The sequence below is a fragment of the Bos indicus genome, chromosome 10, assembly GCF_029378745.1.
Source record: "Bos indicus isolate NIAB-ARS_2022 breed Sahiwal x Tharparkar chromosome 10, NIAB-ARS_B.indTharparkar_mat_pri_1.0, whole genome shotgun sequence".
NCBI classification, from domain to species: domain Eukaryota; kingdom Metazoa; phylum Chordata; class Mammalia; order Artiodactyla; family Bovidae; genus Bos; species Bos indicus.
This window is the reverse complement of record NC_091769.1, coordinates 36,508,331-36,527,833: the sequence shown is the minus strand read 5'-3', so window position 1 is coordinate 36,527,833 and position 19,503 is coordinate 36,508,331. Positions and strand designations below refer to the sequence as shown.

The following is a 19,503-nucleotide window of genomic DNA, read 5'->3' as shown; positions in this document are numbered from 1 at the left end:
CTCTTTGCAATCCCATGGACTGCAGCATGCCAAGCCTCCCTGTCCATCACCATCTCCCAGAGTTTACTCAAACTCATGTCCATCAAGTTGGTGATGCCATCCAGCCATCGCATTCTCTGTCGTCCCTTTCTCCCCCATTCAATCTTTCCCAGCATCAGGGTCTTTTCCAATGAGTCAGTTCTTCACATCAGCTGGCCAAAGTATTGGAGTTTCAGCTTCAACATCAGCCCTTCCAATGAACACTCAGGACTGATTTCCTTTAGGATGGACTGGTTAAATATCCTTGCAGTCCAAGGGACTCTCAAGAGTCTTCTCCAACACCACAGTTCAAAAGCATCAATTCTTTGGCGCTCAGCTTTCTTTATGGTCCAACTCTCACATTCATACATGACTACTGGAAAAATCATAACCTTGACTAGATGGACCTTTGTCAACAAAGTAATGTTTCTGCTTTTTAATACGCTATCTATGTTGGTCATAACTTTCCTTCCAAGGAGTAACCATCTTTTAATTTCATGGCTCAGTCACCGTCTGCAGTGATTTTGGAGCCCCCCAAAATAAAGTCTGCCACTGTTTCCGCTGTTTCCCCACCTATTTGCCATGAAATGAGGGGACTGGATGACATGTTCTTAGTGTTCTGAATGTTAATCTTTAAGCCAACTTTTTCATTCTCCTCTTTCACTTTCATCAAGAGGCTCTTTAGTTCTTCACTTTCTGCCATAAAGGTGATGTCATCTGCATATCTGAGGTTATTGATATTTCTCCCAGCAATCTTGATTCCAGCTTGTGCTTCATCCAGCCCAGCGTTTCTCATGATGTACTCTGCATATAAGTTAAATAAGCAGGGTGACAATATACAGCCTTGACGTACTTCCTTTTCCTATTTGGAACCAGTCTGTTCCATGTCCAGTTCTAACTGTTGCTTTCTGACCTGCATACAGATTTCTCAAGAGGCAGGTCAGGTGGTCTGGTATTCCCATCCCTTTCAGAATTTTCCAGTTTGTGGTGATCCACACAGTCAAAGGCTTTGGCATGGTCAATAAAGCGGAAATTTCTGAAACTCTCTTGCTTTTTCGATGATCCAGCGGATGTTGGTAATTTGATCTCTGGTTCCTCTGACTTCTAAAACCAGTTTCAACATCTGGAAGTTCACGGTTCACGTATTGTTGAAGCCTGGCTTGGAGAATTTTGAGCATTACTTTACTAGCGTGTGAGATGAGTGCAACTGTGCGGTAGTTTGAGCATTCTTTGGCATTGGCTCTTCTTTGGGATTGGAATGAAAACTGACCTTTTTCAGCCTGTGGCCACTGCTGAGTTTTGCAGATTTGCTGGCATATTGAATGTAGCACCTTCACAGCATCATCTTCCAGGATTTGAAATAGCTCAACTGGAATTCCATCACCTCCACTAGCTTTGTTCATAGTGATGCTTTCTAAGGCCCACTTGACTTCACATTCCAGGAGGTCTGGCTCTAGTGAGTGATCACACCATTGTGATCATCTGGGTCATGAAGATCTTTTTTGTACAGTTCTCCTGTGTATTCTTGCCACCTCTTCTTAATCTTCTGCTTCTGTTAGGTCCATACCATTTCTGTCCTTTATTGTGCCCATCTATGCATGAAATGTTCCCTTGGTGTATCTGATTTTCTTGAAGAGATCTCTAGTCTTTCCCATTGCATTATTTTCCTCTATTTTTTGCACTGATCACTGAGGAAGGCTTTCTTACCTCTCTGCATTCAAATGGGTATATCTTTCCTTTTCCCCTTTGCTTTTCACTTCTCTTCTTTTCACAGCTCTTTGTAAGGCCTCCTCAGAGAGCAGTTTTGCTTTTTTGCATTTTTTTCCCCCTTGGGGATGGTCTTGATCCCTGTCTCCTGTACAGTGTCACAAACTTCCATCCATAGTTCATCAGCACTCTATCAGATCTAGTCCCTTGAATCTACTTGTCACTTCCACTGTATAATCGTAAGGGATTTGATTTTGGTCATACCCGAATGGTTTAGTGGTTTTCCCCACTTTCTTCAATGTAAGTCTGAATTTGGCAATAAGGAGTTCATGATCTGAGCCACAGTCAGCTCCCGGTTTTGTTTTTGCTGACTGTATAGAGCTTCTCCATCTTTGGCTGCAAAGAATGTAATCAATCTGATTTCGGTGTTAACCATCTGGTGATGTCCACGTGTAGAGTCTTCTCTTGTGTTGTTGTAATTCAGAGTGATAGATATTTGTAAGTCATGCAGATTCCTTGTTTATCATTCAACACAGTCTGACACTCATAAGTTCAGGAAGTTTTTTTCCTGAACTTCCATTGCACTTTATCTGTACATCTCTTAAGTAACTTCCCATGTGTGCATTTTATTCTGGTTTTTATGTTCTAGCTTTACATTCTCTGTTAGACTAAATCTCTGAAGGAAATATCTTTTTCTACACTGAGTTCAGCAACTGAATAGCTGAATCAGTGAAATGTGACTTTATTATTCATGTGAAAATAACATCTCCATTCTTTTTTGGTCTGTTTATATCTTTAAAAATATTACAAAGCTTATTTATTTGGCCTGATCCTGCTATTTGTGCCATAGCCCTGCAGATTATTAATGTAGCCTGTGGCTCTGAACTCAGTAAATCACATTCATTCATAATAGGTTTGGGTTACAGATTGCCTGAGTTATGGAGGAGTGCAGGTGGGAAATCCAGTTGTTCTGTTACCTTAATATTTGGCCTTTTAGAGCTTTAGCCTATAACCTGCTATAGACTGTCTTCAGTCCTTAAAATGCTTTAAAGCTATAGTTTTCACAAGAGCTGTACTTTAATTCAGACTTTTCTGTACTAATATAAATAAATTTAGGAATTATTTCTCTTTAAAAATTTATTTATTTTTAGCTGGAGGAGGATTGCTTTATAGTATTGTGTTGGTTTCTGCCATATATCAACATGAATCAGCCATAGGTATATGTATTTTCCCCTCCCTCTTGAACCTCCCTCCCACCAGGAATTACTTCTTAAAGGCAGTTACGATTTAACTGTCTTTAGGTATCTGACTAAGTCAGTGATTCTCAATCTGGTCTTCTCTTAAATATTTTGATGAGTGATTTTGCCATAAAATGGTCAAATAAATTGAGAATTCCTCTTGGAAAGAGACTAAGTACATTAGCATATTGGAAATGTGAAGAATCTTAAGTCTGACTTTAATGCTTTAATATTTTTAATGAAATTGAAAGTCGCTCATTCGTGTCCCGACTCTTTGTGACCCCATGGACTACACAAGCCATGGAATTCTCCAGGCCAGAATACTGGAGTGGGCAGCCGTTCCCTTCTCCAGGGGATCTTCCCAACTCAGAGATTGAACCCAGGTCTTCCACATTGTAGGTGGATTCTTTACCAGCTGAGCCACCAGGGAAGCCCAGGAATGCTGGAGTGGGTTGCCTATCCCTTCTCCAGAAGATCTTCCTGACCCAGGAATTGAACCGGGGTCTTCTGCATTGCAGGCGGATTCTTTACCAGCTGAGCTACCAGGGAAACCCAATATTTTTAATATCCATGGTCATTTATTAATATCGAGCTAGCACTCAGAGAAGTAAACTTTGGGAAATGGTTCTCTAAATGACTGGTGTGAAACTAACTTGGGGCAGTATTTATAAAGAGAAATGGGGGGGGGGGAGTTATGGAAAATCTAAATGTTTAGGTCTTATGAAAAATACTTTATAGCCAGAATTGTAATTGTAGTATTTTATGAGCTAATTGTGATATAGCATGTTATTACCATTGCTGTTAAGAAATAAAGATTAGAACTCACCCCTTTCCCTTAAAAAAACAAAATTAAAATTAAACTAAAAACTGTTTCTTGGATTAGGCTACCATTGAACAGAGCCTGTTAGCTTACCCCTATTCAGAAATAGGATGGCTTTCCCTGTTGGGTCTTTCATTTGGGGGAGGATGGAAATTCTCAGCTAAGAATTGGCAGTTGGTGCAGGTGTCCTTCAGCTTCTTGTCTAGAAGTAATGCCTTGATCTCTTCTATCCCCATATTTATCTCAGCTTGCCTGGGAGACAAATTTTATGGGGGAGTCCCTGAAAGATATTCATTCAGTTCATGCATTCTCCTGTTGTTCAACAGATAATAAATGGTTGAATCCATTCTGCTTAAGTTTCTGTTACCTGACTTTTGTTATCTTTTGATTTGTCTTATTTAAACTTTTATCTGCAAGTCTTTTGTCCAGGATGGACGTGGAGGACTATGGTCATTGACTACAGATTGTCTTTATATAGAAAGTAACATTAGAACTAGAGTTTTGTAGCCTTGACATTTAAGACTGTTTTGAAAAGCAAATTAATATGGTCATTTTTAAATATCAGAGCCAAATAGATTCATTAGATAGGGATTCTTTGCCCAAATAGTTTAGCAAGTTTATTTAGTAAGAGAGCTAAGGCATGCATGTGTATGTACAGTTAGTCAAGTATAAGATCATGTAAGTGCCATCCTTTCTGTAAATAACCATATAGATGTTCAAAGAAGCGGGAAGTTTTAGCTAAGAATAATCTGAAAGTGTTTCCTGGAACAGGGTATCTCATTTTGTCTTTGAGAGATTTCATCTCAGCTTGGTGAGACTTACCTTACAGAGAAGTTATTTATAGGATAAGGGCAAGGCAGTATCCATAAAGGCATAGCAGTGGTTAGAGAATGCAAAGCAGTGCAGTGCAATGCAAGCAGCCTAGAACCATACATGGACGTAGGTAGGTAAGTTTGATGTATATGGGTTTGATTTCGAGGCAGATACTTTACCATGGATATCAAGCTTTATTTGAGAACTAAAGGGTGATCACAGTCCAAGTTGCAGGGTAATCAGAATTAAAGAGCCAGAGTTCAGGGTATGGACCAGGTCACTCAGTGGTGAATTGCTCTGACATCATATATTAATAGTTCTTTCATCCTTTGAAACTGCAGTGAGAGCCTGTGGTTAGATGAATCTTAAAAGGTGCTCTTCACATGAAGATGGGGATGGATCTGACAGGAAGTTTAGAAGCATTTTCAGGGTGTTCTTAATTTGTGTATGCTACTGAATTTTCTACTTAACAGTGATTAAAATGGTGAATTTTATGTATATTTTATGACAAAATCTAATCAAGCACTTTAAAAATATTAATTGACTCTCCAGATGTCATCATAAAACTTGTTGTGGAGAACTTCATACACCTCCTCCTTTAGTCCTGTGGAAATAAGAGAGCGCTGTTTCATGTTGGCCGTTTCAGCTGTCAGTGGTGATGTGCTACAAAGGCGATTCTGAGAGAATCAGACGACAGGACTGGGGTGTCCCGGGGGGCACATTGAGCATTGTAAGACCATACAAATAACTGATCTTCCCTGGACTTACCTGGTTTTGAGTTCATGTTTAGTATGCAGCCTAGATACTAAGGAATTATATAAGAAATAGTTCCTTTTGAATCACCTAGTGTTCCTTTGTAGTCATACCTTTACAGTCCCTTAATTAAGATCATTTTTTATTATCAGGCAAATTAAGTAAAGCATAATATCAATTATTTTGTAATAAAACCTTAGGAGGGAGCTAAGCAGCAATTTTTTCTTTTTATATGGAACTATAGATGATTAATCATACTGTGTTAGTTTCAGGTGTACAGAAAAAATGGTTCAGTAACATGCAATAAATCCTTTTTGTTTATTTTAATACAGTGATGTGTATCTGTTATTCAGTACTCCTAACTTATTCCCCTCCCTCTTTTCCCTTTGGTAACCATAAGTTTGTTTTCTCTGTGAGTCTGTTTCTGTTTTGTAAATAAGTTCATTTGTGTTATTTTTTAAATTCCATGTATGTGATGTCAATAATACTTGTCTTTCTCTGTTTGCCTTCACTTAGTATGATAGGCTCTAGGTCCATCCATGTTGCTGCAACATATATACCACATCTTCTCTATCCGTTCATCTGTTGCTTCCGTGTCTTGGCTGTTATGAATAGTGCTATGAACATTGGAGTGCATTTATCCTTTTGAATTAGAATTTTCATCTCTTTTGGGTATATACCCAACAGTGGCATTGCTGGGTCATATGGTACCTGCATGTTGTTTTCCACAGCAGATAAACCAGTTTATATTCCCACCAGCAGAGTAGAAGTATTCCCTTTCCTTCATACTCTCTACAGCATTTATTACTTGTAGACTTTTTGATAGTGACCATTCTGATGGGTGAGAGGTGATATCTCATTGTAGTTTTGATTTGCATTTCCCTGATAGTTAGCATTGTTGAGCATATTTTCACATGCCTGTTGGCCATCTATGTCTTCTTTGGAAAAATGACTGCCTAGGTCTTCCAAGTAGCAGCTTGATGTGCTTTAATTTGTATGTATATTAAATGTGTTATATTATTATCTAAGATAGTTTTGCTCTATTTTTTTAATAGGTTTTTTTTTTTTTTTTTAATGGTTACTTTTATTTATTTGGCCACGCTGGGTCTTAGTCGCAGCATGTGGGATCTAGTTCCCTGATCCGGGTTTGAACCTGGACCCCCTGCACTGGGAATGCAGAATTTTAGCCATTGGACAACCGAGGAAATCCCTTGCTTTATTTTATTTATTTGTTTTTATTTTTGGTTTCACTGCATCTTTATTACTGTACACAAGCTTTCTCTAATTGTGGCAAGAGGGGGCTACTCTTCATTGCAGTACACAGGCTTCTCATTGCAGTGGCTTCTCTTTTGTTGTAGAACACAGGCTCTAGGACATGGGCTTCAGTAGTTGCAGCATGTCAGCTCAGTAGTTGTGGCCCATGGGCTTAGTTGCTCTGCGGCATGTAGAATCTTCCCCAGGCCAGTGCGTGTCCTCTGCATTGGCAGGTGAATTCTTATCCACTGTACCACCAGGGAAGTCCCTTTGTTTATAAATACCAAGTTTCTTTGAAATCATCTGGAATGGGTACATGTTAGGCCTCATTTGAAAAGTAGGATGTATTGAAGTCTTTTATTTAAAAAAAAGAACTTTTATTTAAAAGTTTTTTATAAAGACTTTGATAAAAAGTATTTTAAGTATTTTTAACATTGTTTAGTTTGTTACCAAGGCTGATATTTTGTATACCTTGAAATTCACCTTAAGTTATAATTCAGTGATTTTTAGCAAAATTAAAGAATTGTGCAACCATCACTACAGTGTTGATTTAAAACATTTCCAACTCGCCTGAAAAAAGATCTCTAATACACATTTGTAGTCACTCCCCCCTTTACACCTCCCCAAACCACTGTCCTTTACCTTGTGTATCTACAGATTGCTTTTTCTGGGTATTTTATATAATGGAATCTTACAGTATGTGGTCTTTGGTGTTTCTCTTCTTTTATTTAACAAAATTTTGAGGCTCGTTCATGTTATTGCATATATGAATTGTTTATTCCTTTTTATTGCTGATTAGTATTCCATTGTCCAGGCCACATTTTGTTTATCCGTTTACTATCTGATAGGCATTTAGATTATTTCAGTTTTTGACTACTATAAATAATATTGCTGTGAACATTCACATAAAAGGCTTTGAATGGTGGATGTGTGTTTTTATTTCTTTTGAATAGATAACAAAGAGTGAAAGTGCTAGATCACATGGTAGCTCTGTATTCAAATTTTCAAGCAACTGCCTAACTTTTCAGTAGTGGCTATAATATTTTACATTTTCACCAGCAATGTATGAGGGTTTCAGTTTCTCCACATCTTCCCTAGCAATTATCTTTTTACCAGAACTGTTCTGCTGCTGCTGCTGCTGCTAAGTCGCTTCAGTCGTGTCCGACTCTGTGCGACCCCATAGATAGCAGCCCACCAGGCTCCCCTGTCCCTGGGATTCTCCAGGCAAGAATACTGGAGTGGGTTGCCATTTCCTTCTCCAATGCATGAAGGTGAAAAGTGAAAGTGAAGTAGCTCAGTCCTGTCCGACTCTGAGCGACCCCATGGACTGCAGCCTACTGGGCTCCCCCGTTGTAGTGTGTGTAAATGGTATCACTCTGTAATTTTAATTTGCAGTTTTTGATGTTGAGCATCTCCATCTTCTATTAATTATTTGTATATCTTCTTTGGTAAAATACCTGTTCAAAGTCTTCTGCATATTTTTTACTTGACTTATCTTATTTAGTTGCCAGAGTTCTTTCAGTTCAGTTCAGTTCAGTCGCTCAGTCATATCTGACTCTTTGCAACCCCATGAATCACAGCATACCAGGCCTCCCTGTCCATCACCATCTCCCAGAGTTCACTCAAACTCAAGTCCATTGAGTCGGTGATGCCATCCAGCATCCTCTGTCGTCCCCTTTTCCTCCTGCCCCCAATTCCTCCCAGCATCAGAGTCTTTTCCAGTGAGTCAACTCTTCGCATGAGGTGGCCAAAGTACTGGAGTTTCAGCTTTAGCATCATTCCTTCCAAAGAACACCCAGGGCCCATCTCCTTTAGAATGGACTGGTTGGATCTCCTTGCAGTCCAAGGGACTATCAAGAGTCTTCTCCAACACCACAGTTCAAAAGCATCAATTCTTCGGTGCTCAGCTTTCTTCACAGTCCAACTCTCACATCCATACATGACCACTGGAAAAACCATAACCTTGACTAGATGGACCTTTGTTGGCAAAGTATCTGAAATTATGAGGGTTTTTTTTTCTTGTAGAACGAAGTTTTATAGTTTGAGGTTTTACACCTGGATCTCTGAACCATTTTGAATTTTTTGCATGGTATGAGGTAAATGGTTTAAATTAAGTTTTTTGTATGTGTTATTTATTCAGTTGTCCAGCACAATTTGTTGAAAAGACTATCCTTTCCCCCATTGAAATTGCCTTGGCACCTTTACTGAAAATGAATTGCCGTAAATATGAGGTTTATTTCTGGATTTTTCAGATCTATTTCATTGGTCTGTGTGGTTATCCTCATACCAGTATCACACTGTCCTAATGACTGTAGCTTTCTTATAAATACATTTAAAATCAGACAGTATAAATCATTCAGTCTTGTTCTTTTTCAGAATTATTTTGACTATTCTAGGTTCTTTGAGTTTCCATATAAATTTAAGAATCAGCTTGTCAATTTCTGGGCAGGGGGCGGGGGAGGAGGAGGAGAAAAGCCTGCTGGGATTTTGATAGGGATCATGTTGAATCTGTAGCACAATCAGGGGAGAATTTTTAACATTCTCTTAAAAAATTAAGGGAGTATAAGAGAAAGATTATATTAGGAAAAATTTTAAACCTGTAATAAAAATAAAAAGGCCCCTTTTCTGGTGGCTAAGTGGTAAAAAATTTGCCTCCAATGCAGGAGACCTGGCTTTGATCCCTGGATTGGGAAGATCTCCTGGAGAAGGGAATGGTAACCCACTCCAATATTCTTGCCTGGAGAATCCCATCGACAGAGGAGCCTGGCAGGCTACAGTCCATGGGGTCGCAAAGAGTCCGACATGACTGAGTGACGAATGCTTCATAATAAAAAGAGAAGACAACTCACGATAAAGATATTTTGGTTTCCTTTAAAGATTATACCTGAATTTATTGGATTATCAACTTTACAAAATAATTTACTGTTACTATTTGTTGAGTACTCACTGTATATCAGATGGTGGGCTAATTGCTCTGTATTGTCCCATTGTTTAATCCTGGCTCAACCCCATAACTCTTTAAAGAGACCCAATTATAAGGTAGAAGATGTTACATGAAAGACAGTTGGGGGAAAGTTGTCATGTCGATTCTCTAGTGAAGATGTCCTGACTCTAACATTCTCCTTAACAACATAAGTTAGCAAAGAAAATGCTCAGGTTTCTTACTCTCACTTTTATGCTCTTTCCTCCAGTTTTTAAAATCATCTCTAAATCTTTATATTTAATGGCATATTTATAAGAGAGTGTATAGTAAAAAACTTTGCCAGTGTATCTAATCCCTTGTAAATGGATTACAATTACTACCTCACACATAGGTGTATGAATGTAGATACAAAATGAAAAAGGAAGTAGCTGTTTGGAAGGGTGATGCTGAGAACAAGTGCTCCTCTGTGAGATGTACAACAGTGAATTTATGGTACAGATTTGGATAGTTGTGAGTAGTTATTAATTGTAGGGTGAAAGAGAATTGTAGGGTATAAATTTTAAGGCACTGTTTCAGAAGAGTATCATGAATTTTCATAATGATAGATGACAGTATTTCTATATTTTGATTTTTTTTCATCCTTTTAACTTCTGCCTTTGCATTAGGAGGCAGATGATACTGTAGACTTATATTCTGATTTCTCTTCACGTTGATAGCAAGCAGGCAAAATAAAGGGAGAGGGAATAGCATTTCATCTTTTTACTACTTATCTCCATTCTGCAGCCGTGCAGTCAGAAACCCTTGTGCATGAAGACAGATTTGTTCTATGGCCTCGGAGTTGGGTGCCGGGGACGATGGCGGCTGCACTGAGCTGGCAAAGCCCCTCTACCTTCAATACCTGGAGAGGGCCCTCCGATTGGACCATTTCCTGCGACAAACATCAGCCATCTTCAACAGGAATATTTCTAGGTATGGTATTCCATCTTCCCCATGTAATTTTTTACCACATTTCTGATTCCCATTATTCCTGTAGATTTTAGGGTTAAAATATCTTACTGGTTTTAGAATTTTTTTTTCCTTCTTTCTTTCATAAAATACAGTCAACTTAACCAAAGGATCAATTTCTTCTGTAAAGTGTTTAGTCTACTAACCATAAATTATAATATTTTTCTGGGTCAGTTTTTATTGTGGATTCATCATTCTTTGATTTGTAGTGATGAAAGTGAAGATGGACTGGATGACAGTAATCCTCTATTGCCTCAGTCTGGAGATCCCTTGATACAAGTTAAGGAAGAACCTCCAAATTCATTGCTTGGTGAGACTTCTGGAGCAAGCACTTCTGAAATGTTAAACACATACTCATTGAATGGAGTTCTACAGTCAGGTCAGTGTGGTATGAGATCCCTTTTTGAACTATCAGTTCTCTTGGGTCAGTTGTCCTTTCGTTTTTTTTTATTCTTTGTGTTTCTTTACACAGAATCAAAATTTGACAAAGGGAATTTATATAACTTCTCTAAGTTGAAGAAAAGCAGAAAGTGGCTAAAGGTAAGAGATAAGGTAGAACATTTATAATTTAAATAACCCACTAAAACTGCAAATAGAAAAGTAACTGATTAATTTTGGTACACTGGCAGAGATTTTCCTAGACATGAGTCTTTTATTCTGGGTGGTGGTTTAAGAGATTATAGAGAAAAGTCTAGAGGACTCAGCAAAGTTCATTTTAACAAAGTTTTTAGGAATAAAGCCCTATGCTAAGCAAGAGAGTACAGAAATAGATAAGATCCTTGCCTTTACTGGCTTGTAACCACAATTAAATTTATTTTTTATTAGTACCTGAGTAGGTCATTCATTCAGCAGATGTTGATTGAGGCATCCTGCCTTGGGCAACATTATTGTACATAAATACACAGAGTTCCCACCCTGGGTAGCGTACATTCTAATGAAGGGAGTAAGCCTGTACATAAGTAAATAAATAGTTTCTTTAAAGAGGTAACATTTTAGCTGAATGATCAGAGAGAACTCTAAAGGTTTAAGATAAAAGCATTTCAGTAAGAAGGAAAAATGGCAAAAGTCTGAGAGAGGAAGCAACTTGGTATGTTTGGGGAAGTAAAGAAGGCTGATACAGCTGGAGTACAGTAAGAGGATAGTAGACGCTGAGGTTAGCTTATCATGTTGGGCCTTGTACACTGTGTTGAAGAATTTGTATTTTAACTCTTGTTACAGTGGTAAGCAAGAGAAGGCAATGGCACCCCACTCCAGTACTCTTGCTTGGAAAATCCCATGGATGGAGGAGCCTTTTAGGCTGCAATCCATGGGGTCGCTAAGAGTCAGACACGACTGAGCGACTTCACTTTCACTTTTCACTTTCCTGCATTGGAGAAGGAAATGGCAACCCACTCCAGTGTTCTTGCCTGGAGAATCCCAGGGACGGGGGAGCCTGGTGGGCTGCCGTCTCTGGGGTCGCACAGAGTCGGAAAGTGACTGAAGTGACTTAGCATAGCACACAGTGGTAAGCAATTGGAGTATTTGTAAGCAAGGGAGTGACGTAATCTCATTTACACTCTTACAAGATTACTGTCTTTAGCTCGATTCAATTAAGGATAGCCTTTCTTCTAATGAAACTAATTATTTCTCTGTTAGATACTTTTCTTGTGAAGAGTTCAATGTAGTTTAAAGTTATCCTTTCATTTTTATCACCAGGGCATTTAAAAGACTCAGTAAAGTCCTGATTTGCTTCGTGTCAGTGAGGTTTTAAACTGTTGGGAGTGCAGTAACCTCTATGCTTTGCCGTCACATTTTTAAAAATCAAGATGTAATTCACATGCCATTAAATGTTCCCTTTTAAAATTTATAATTTAATAATTTTGAGTACATTCATAAAGTTGTTGCAGCCATCACCACTGTCTAATTCAAGAGCATTTTCATCACTCCAGAAAGAAATTCTACTCATTAGCAGTTACTCATACTCTAGTTTCCCCAGCCCTTCACAACCATTAATCTGTTTTCTGTTTCTGTGGATTTGCCTGTTCTAGACATTTCATATAAATGGAAACATCAAATGTGGTCTTTTTTGTCTGGCTTCTTTTACTTAGCATAATGTTTTCAAGGTTCATTGATGTTGTGGCACATGTCAGTACTCCTTCCTTCATTTCAGTTGCCAAATAATACTTTGTTACATGGATAATACCACGTTTTGTGTATCTGTTCATCAGTTAATGGATTTTGGGGTGGTTTCTCCTTTATCAGCCATCACAACTAGTGTTCTATATTCCCTTTTATGCTATACTAGTTTCTTAGCTTTTGTTTAGTTTTTTGTCTTGGAATTTGACATTTAATTAAATTATCTTATGTGTAGTATATGTACTAAGTGAAATTTAGCCTTGTTGCTTTTGATAGCATTTCTCATGTTTTAGTGCTTTTTACTTGGGGATCAGTAGCTTTCAGTTCAGTTCAGTTCAGTCGCTCAGTCGTGTCCAACTCTTTGCGACCCCATGAATCACAGCACGGCCAGGCCTCCCTGTCCATCACCAACTCCCAGAGTTCACTCAAACTCAGTCCATCGAGTCATTGATGCCATCCAGCCATCTCATCCTCTGTCGTCCCCTTCTCCTCCTGCCCCCAATCCCTCCCAGCATCAGAGTCTTTTCCAGTGAGTCAACTCTTCGCATGAGGTGGCCAAAGTACTGGAGTTTCAGTTTTACCATCATTCCTTCCAAAGAACACCCAGGGCCCATCTCCTTTAGAATGAACTGGTTGGATCTCCTTGCAGTCCAAGGGACTCTCAAGAGTCTTCTCCAACACCACAGTTCAAAAGCATCAATTCTTTGGCGCTCAGCCTTCTTCACAGACCAACTCTCACATCCATACATGACCACTGGAAAAACCATGGCCTTGACTAGACAGACCTTTGTTGGCAAAGTAATGTCTCTGCTTTTTAATACGCTATCTAGGTTGGTCATAACTTTCCTTCCAAGGAGTAAGCATCTTTTAATTGCATGGCTGCAATCAACATCTGCAGTGATTTTGGAGCCCCCCAAAATAAAGTCTGACACTGTTTCCACCGTTTCTCCATCTATTTCCCATGAAGTGATGGGACCAGATGCCGTGATCTTCATTTTCTGAATCTTGAGCTTTAAGCCAACTTTTTCACTCTCCTCTCTCACTTACATCAAGAGGCTTTTTAGTTCCTCTTCACTTTCTGCCATAAGGGTGGTATCATCTGCATATCTGAGGTTATTGATATTTCTCCCAGCAATCTTGATTCCAGCTTGTGTTTCTTCCAGCCCAGCGTTTCTCATGATGTACTTTGCATATAAGTTAAATAAGCAGGGTGACAATATACAGCTTTGACGTAGTAAGTTTAATTTATATCTTTGTGTTTTTCAGTTGAATTGGTAAAGAATAGTATAAGGGAAACTAGAATGATTATCCCCCAGCTGTTTTTGTCGTTTGAAAAGTGGAAAAAAAAATCCTTGGATTATGAAAGTAATTGTTTCATATCAAAGGTTCCATTTCCATTTCCTCCCTTTTTCAGAGCATTCTGCTGAGTGATGAATCCAGTGAGGCAGATTCTCATAGTGAAGACAACGATGAAGGAGAAGAAGAAGATGATGACGAAGAGGAAGAACTCAGTCTTAGCAGAGAAGATCTTCATAATATGTTGCGACTGCACAAATATAAGAAACTTCACCAGAATAAGTATAGTAAAGAGAAGGAGGTAAAGAGTTCCAGGAGAAATTTCAGGTTTTCATGCTGGGTGTTTACCCTGGTTTATATTAATTGTAACTATCTTTGTAACTTTATATTTAAATGGTGGTTGTAGTTATAATAATTGAAAACATTTCACATGCCATAAAAGTTCAGTCTTTTAATGTACACCGTTCAGTTGTTCTTTGTATATTCTAGAACTTGTAACTGTCATCACTATCTAATTTCAGAATATTTTCTCCAAAAAGAAGTCTCGTTCCCCTTAGTTCTTGCTCTTCATTCTGTTTTTCAAAAATTTTTTTTTAGTTTTGGCTGTACCTTGTAGCTTAAGGAATCTCAGTTTCCTGATAAGAGATTGACCTAGACTACAGAAATGAAAGCCTGGAATCTTAACCACTTGGCCACTAGGGAACTCCCCTCTCATTCTCTTCATTCTGTTCTGTTCCAGGCAGCTGTCAATCCACCATTTCTCTATAAATTGCCAAGTCTAGACATTTTGTACAAATGGAACATGTGGTGCTTTATGTCCAGCTTCTCTCACTTAGCATATTTTCAGAGTTCATTCATGTTGTAGCATGTATTATTAGTACTTCCTTTTTATTACCAAATAATATTCCGTTGTATGGACATACTGTATTTTATTTATCCATGCATCATTTGATGAACTAACTGGATTGCTTCTACTTTTTGAGCTTTATGGATCATAGCTATGAATATTGAGTTGTTTCACTTTTTGGCTCTTACGAATAATACTACCATGAAGATTTGTGTATAGGTTTTCTGTGTGAGCATATGTTTTATTTCTCTTGAGCATATATGGAGGAAAAAAATCACTGGGTCATATGGTAACACTCTGCTTTGGGGGGAACTGTCAGGCTGTTTTCCAAGGCAGCTGCACCATTTAAAATTCTTATGGTTGCTTTTTTAATGCAGTTGTTTTTTTGAACGTGTTCCTATCTTGGAAAAAGTCCGTTTCTTCACATAATAACATTAGATTGATGATTTAAGTGGCAACTATTTGAATGCTGTTATCATTGCCTTCTGATTTTTGTCAGAAGTCTCAACACTTTGTACACAATGAGTAATAGGATATTTGAAGACCTAAAAGCTTTCCACCATTAAGGTCCAAAGTTAGTTTAGAGAGTTTTGAATAATATGTTAGAAGTTATAAACCTGTAGAAGTGACAGATGGTAAGATATATAACTTCTGACTTAGATAAGGAGTTCCCTCTTAAAGTACAGTGCTAAGGCAGTTGGTATTCAAAGTATTGGAGAAGGAAACGTCAACCCACTCCAGTATTCTTGCCTAGAGAATCCTGTGGACAGGGGAGCCTGGGAGCTGCTGTCCATAGGGTCACACAGAGTCAGACACGACTGAAGCGACTTTGCATGCATGCATGCATTGGCGAAGGAAATGGCAACCCACTCCAGTATTCTTGCCTGGAGAATCCCAGGGACAGAGGAGCATGGTTGACTGCCATCTGTGGGGTCACACAGAGTTGGACATGACTGAAGCGCCTTAGCAGCAGCAGCATTCAAAATATTTGTTTTTGTTTTTTTTTTAAATTGAAGTAAAATGCACATGTGGAAAAGTTCACAGATTTTAAGTTTACAGTTCGATGAATGTTTTAATAGACCTTGTAGTAGTTCTTCACAGCACCCTTCCATGCTAGGTTCAGTCCTTGAACAATTCATTTAGCTATAATTCAGGAAGGAGATTCAACAAGGGACTACCTAATTTATTTATCATCATGTTTATCCATTGAGCTTTGGAAGTCAATTTAAATGAAATATTTGAAAAGATTAATTACTCTTTGGACAGAAAAAAGTAGATTATTTGTATGTTTGAATTCTGGTAACAAAAACACTATGTATAATGTTGTCAAAGTCTCTTGGTGGGAAATGGAGAGAGAAGACTTCAAACAATGAAGAATTGGATGGCGGGGACTATTCAAACCAAATATAAAACTAAGAGCTGGGAAAGCACGTGTTAGGAATCTTAGTAAATCTAAGGACCTATTGGTAATAGAAATACGTTTGTTTCTTGTTGATGAATTCAAGAGGAGACCTTTCAACAATGACAAATATGTGTCAGGACAAAGTAAATACTCTGGTGGAGACTCAGAATTATGAAGGATTTTTGTTTGTTTGTTTGTTATTTTCAACAACTTGCTGTGTGCATAGCCAATGAAACCATTTTGTTTTGAAGTAAAGGGAATAATTCACTTTGATGTATTAGATCTTCATTGGTCTCTTTATACTATATGTATAAGAATACATATATGGGAAGAATACTATATGTAGCAACTGTGGTTTTTCCTCTGGAATGGCTTTTTTAAAGAAATGATTTGAAGACTGAGCTGTAAGAGAGACAGGCCCTTCTAAGCATCATGTCTTTGCCTGTTTTAGTTGCAGCAATACCAATACTACAGTGCAGGGCTGCTGTCCACCTATGACCCTTTCTATGAGCAGCAGCGGCACCTTCTAGGACCCAAAAAAAAGAAATTCAAGGAAGAAAAGAAACTTAAAGGTAAACATATTGACTTGCCGTCTACCTTTACTCATTCTTAGTTTCAGGTACATTTGGACTTTGAACGTAATCCATGTAGTAGAAATTTGCTTCATCTGAAAAACCCTAGCCTCCTTTATCTCATTACTAATTTTAAGTATTACTAAACTTATTTTGTATTTGGTTTATGATCTTTTCTAGAATTATGAAGACAGGAGAACTATAGATTCTTTGCCAGAGGTTTAAGCCGATTAGTTTATTCCTTTTTTTTCTTTTACATACTGTCTAAATAGTGAAAATATTCTGGGAGAGAAAGAAGTTGGTTACACAGGGAGGTATGAGGAGTAACCTGAAGTATTTGGAATAAGTTATAATTGTTGCTGTATGTAGTGATTTAAAATAGATCACCTCCTGATCTTCAGGAGTGTTTGTTTGCATGTTTGCCCGGAAATGTCTTTTCCTCTCTTGAGTTCCAAGCGTCTGGAAATCAGGAAGGAAATAGGAAAGGAAAGTTTTAGACTATCTGTACTAGGCAGATTTTATTCCCCTAAAACGCTATTCAGAAAAACTCTTTTTAGCCTTCTTCCCTTGTTTCTTCCACATCCTCCTTGTTTTATCTCTGTAGTCTCTCATCCTTCTACCCTCCCTTTCAAGCTAGGTTTTTCTTGATGTATAATTTTCTTTTCACAGATCTTAGTGTAATATCAGCAGATGCATTATTTCTTTCTCTGTTATTTTTTTTAGTCACCTCACATTGCCACCAAATAGAAATGTTTCCTTCCTTCTGATCATTACTTGAGCTCATGATAATTTGTAAGCCTCCCTTCCTATTGTGGGGTTCAAAAGAAATTCAGTTCTCAACATTCTCTTTTATTTCTCATTCATGTAAACAGAGGGAGTATCCAGTGTTCTTTTCCAAGGTAGTGTGATCTTCTTCTTGGAATATTCATGGACCTGGATAGATAAAGGGATAAACATTGCTAGTCTAAGTGGAATGAGAAAAGAATCTTGATTTTTCTTAAAGTGATAAGGTTGTTTTATGACTTTCTCCTGTGGAAGAAAAGAAAAGCAACCTTCTGAGAGTCTGTTCCTTTGCAGCTAAGTTGAAAAAAGTGAAGAAGAAAAGGCGAAGAGATGAAGAACTTTCCTCTGAAGAATCCCCTCGTCGCCACCACCACCAGACCAAAGTCTTTGCCAAGTTCTCTCATGATGCACCTCCTCCTGGCACCAAGAAGAAGCACTTATCCATTGAGCAGCTCAATGCCCGTCGCAGGAAAGTATGGCTCAGCATTGTGAAAAAGGAACTACCAAAGGTCAGTCAGTGCCTCCAGGTAGAATTTTCTTTGCCTGCCCTCCAAAAAGAAGCTGGGGGTGCTGGATTCTTTCACAGGATTCAGGAAGAAACTATCTATTGGAATTAGGAGAATCCTGGATAGTTTTCTCTTTGGTTAATTGATTTTCTAGAATTTGATCAGGATTCACAAGATAATTGTTGTGTTATGCTGCTTTGCCAAAAAAATGGAGGGAGGCCTCTTTGAGGAAGAAATGCAATTTTCTTACATAAAATAATAGAGATTTGACAGCAAATTTTAAAGTGATAATACAGGAGATTAAAACAAAATGATGGAGATGTGTTTTCTTAGACAACGTAAACATTTAGATGTTACTGAATAATCACAGGTATTAGAAGAAAATGTGAATGATTAGGAAAAACATGTATAAGCATTCATTTTGCTCTTTGAATTTGTTTGAATGTTTTAGTTTGATTTACTAATTTCAAACTTAAAAGTTGCAGAAATAATACAAGGAATGTCTGTATTCCTTGGATTCACCAGTGGTTTGCATTTTATTCAATTAATTGCTTCATTATAAATCGAATGCAATCTTAATTGAAATATAAACAGGATATTTCATGAATTTAGAAGCTGATTCTAAACTCTGTGGGAAAAGTCAGTATGCAAGAATTGCTAGAGAAACAGTAAAAAACCTTCCCAAACATTAAAATATACTGTAAAATCTCTGCAATTAAAATAGTGTGATATTGACACATGAATAGGCAGATAGACTAGTGGTAAATTTAGTAAGTGGTGCTGGACAACTAGATAGCCATTTCAAAAAAGGTGAAATTAGGTCTGTGTTTCACACATATCCTCTAAATAGATTTGGGATGTCAGTGTAAAAAAAATGAAATCATACAAATATTAGAATAAAATGATTGCATTTCTATCTAATTTTTGTGTAGGAAAGAGTTTATAATTCAACTTCCAGAGGTAATATAAGAGAATACTCTTAAATTTGACCACATAAAAATAAGTTTTTGCCTGACAAAAGACAGCTGACAAATTGTGAGACATTATTTACACTGAATACTATAGTTACAAGGCTATTGTCTCCAACACAGAAAGAACTTAAAAATTGAGGGGGAAAATTACCACAGATTCAGTTCAAAGTATCTCATAATTGGGGTAATACAAATGAAAAACCACTTAGATACCCTTAGACAAAAATAAAACTATTTGTCACCTATCACACTGGCAAAAATTTTTAAATATAACAGTTCATTCTGTTAAGGAGCCTCTGGGCAAACAGGTGCTCTCATGCATTACTGCTAGGAATACAAATTAGAACTGTATTAGAGGGAAAGTTGGCAACACCCAATAATCTACAGATGCATTTACCTTTCAAATCAGTACTTCCACTTCTAGGAATCTACCTTATAGTAAACACACAAAAATGCATGTAAACGAGGTTATTCATTGTA

General features: G+C 37.7%; 1 protein-coding gene across 3 annotated transcripts in view; it reads left to right on the top strand.

Moving 5' to 3' along the window:
• Positions 1-19,503, top strand: part of INO80 (INO80 complex ATPase subunit) — a 123,523-nt gene that overhangs the window by 17,103 nt on the left and 86,917 nt on the right. For all 3 annotated transcript variants that reach the window (XM_070797294.1, XM_070797293.1, XM_019968557.2), the window contains exons 2-7: positions 10,310-10,495; positions 10,741-10,910; positions 11,004-11,071; positions 14,061-14,243; positions 16,643-16,763; positions 17,841-18,055. In XM_070797294.1, the coding sequence (XP_070653395.1) occupies positions 10,353-10,495; positions 10,741-10,910; positions 11,004-11,071; positions 14,061-14,243; positions 16,643-16,763; positions 17,841-18,055 (900 nt within the window). In that variant the 5' untranslated portion in view covers positions 10,310-10,352. The remainder of the gene's footprint in view (positions 1-10,309; positions 10,496-10,740; positions 10,911-11,003; positions 11,072-14,060; positions 14,244-16,642; positions 16,764-17,840; positions 18,056-19,503) is intronic.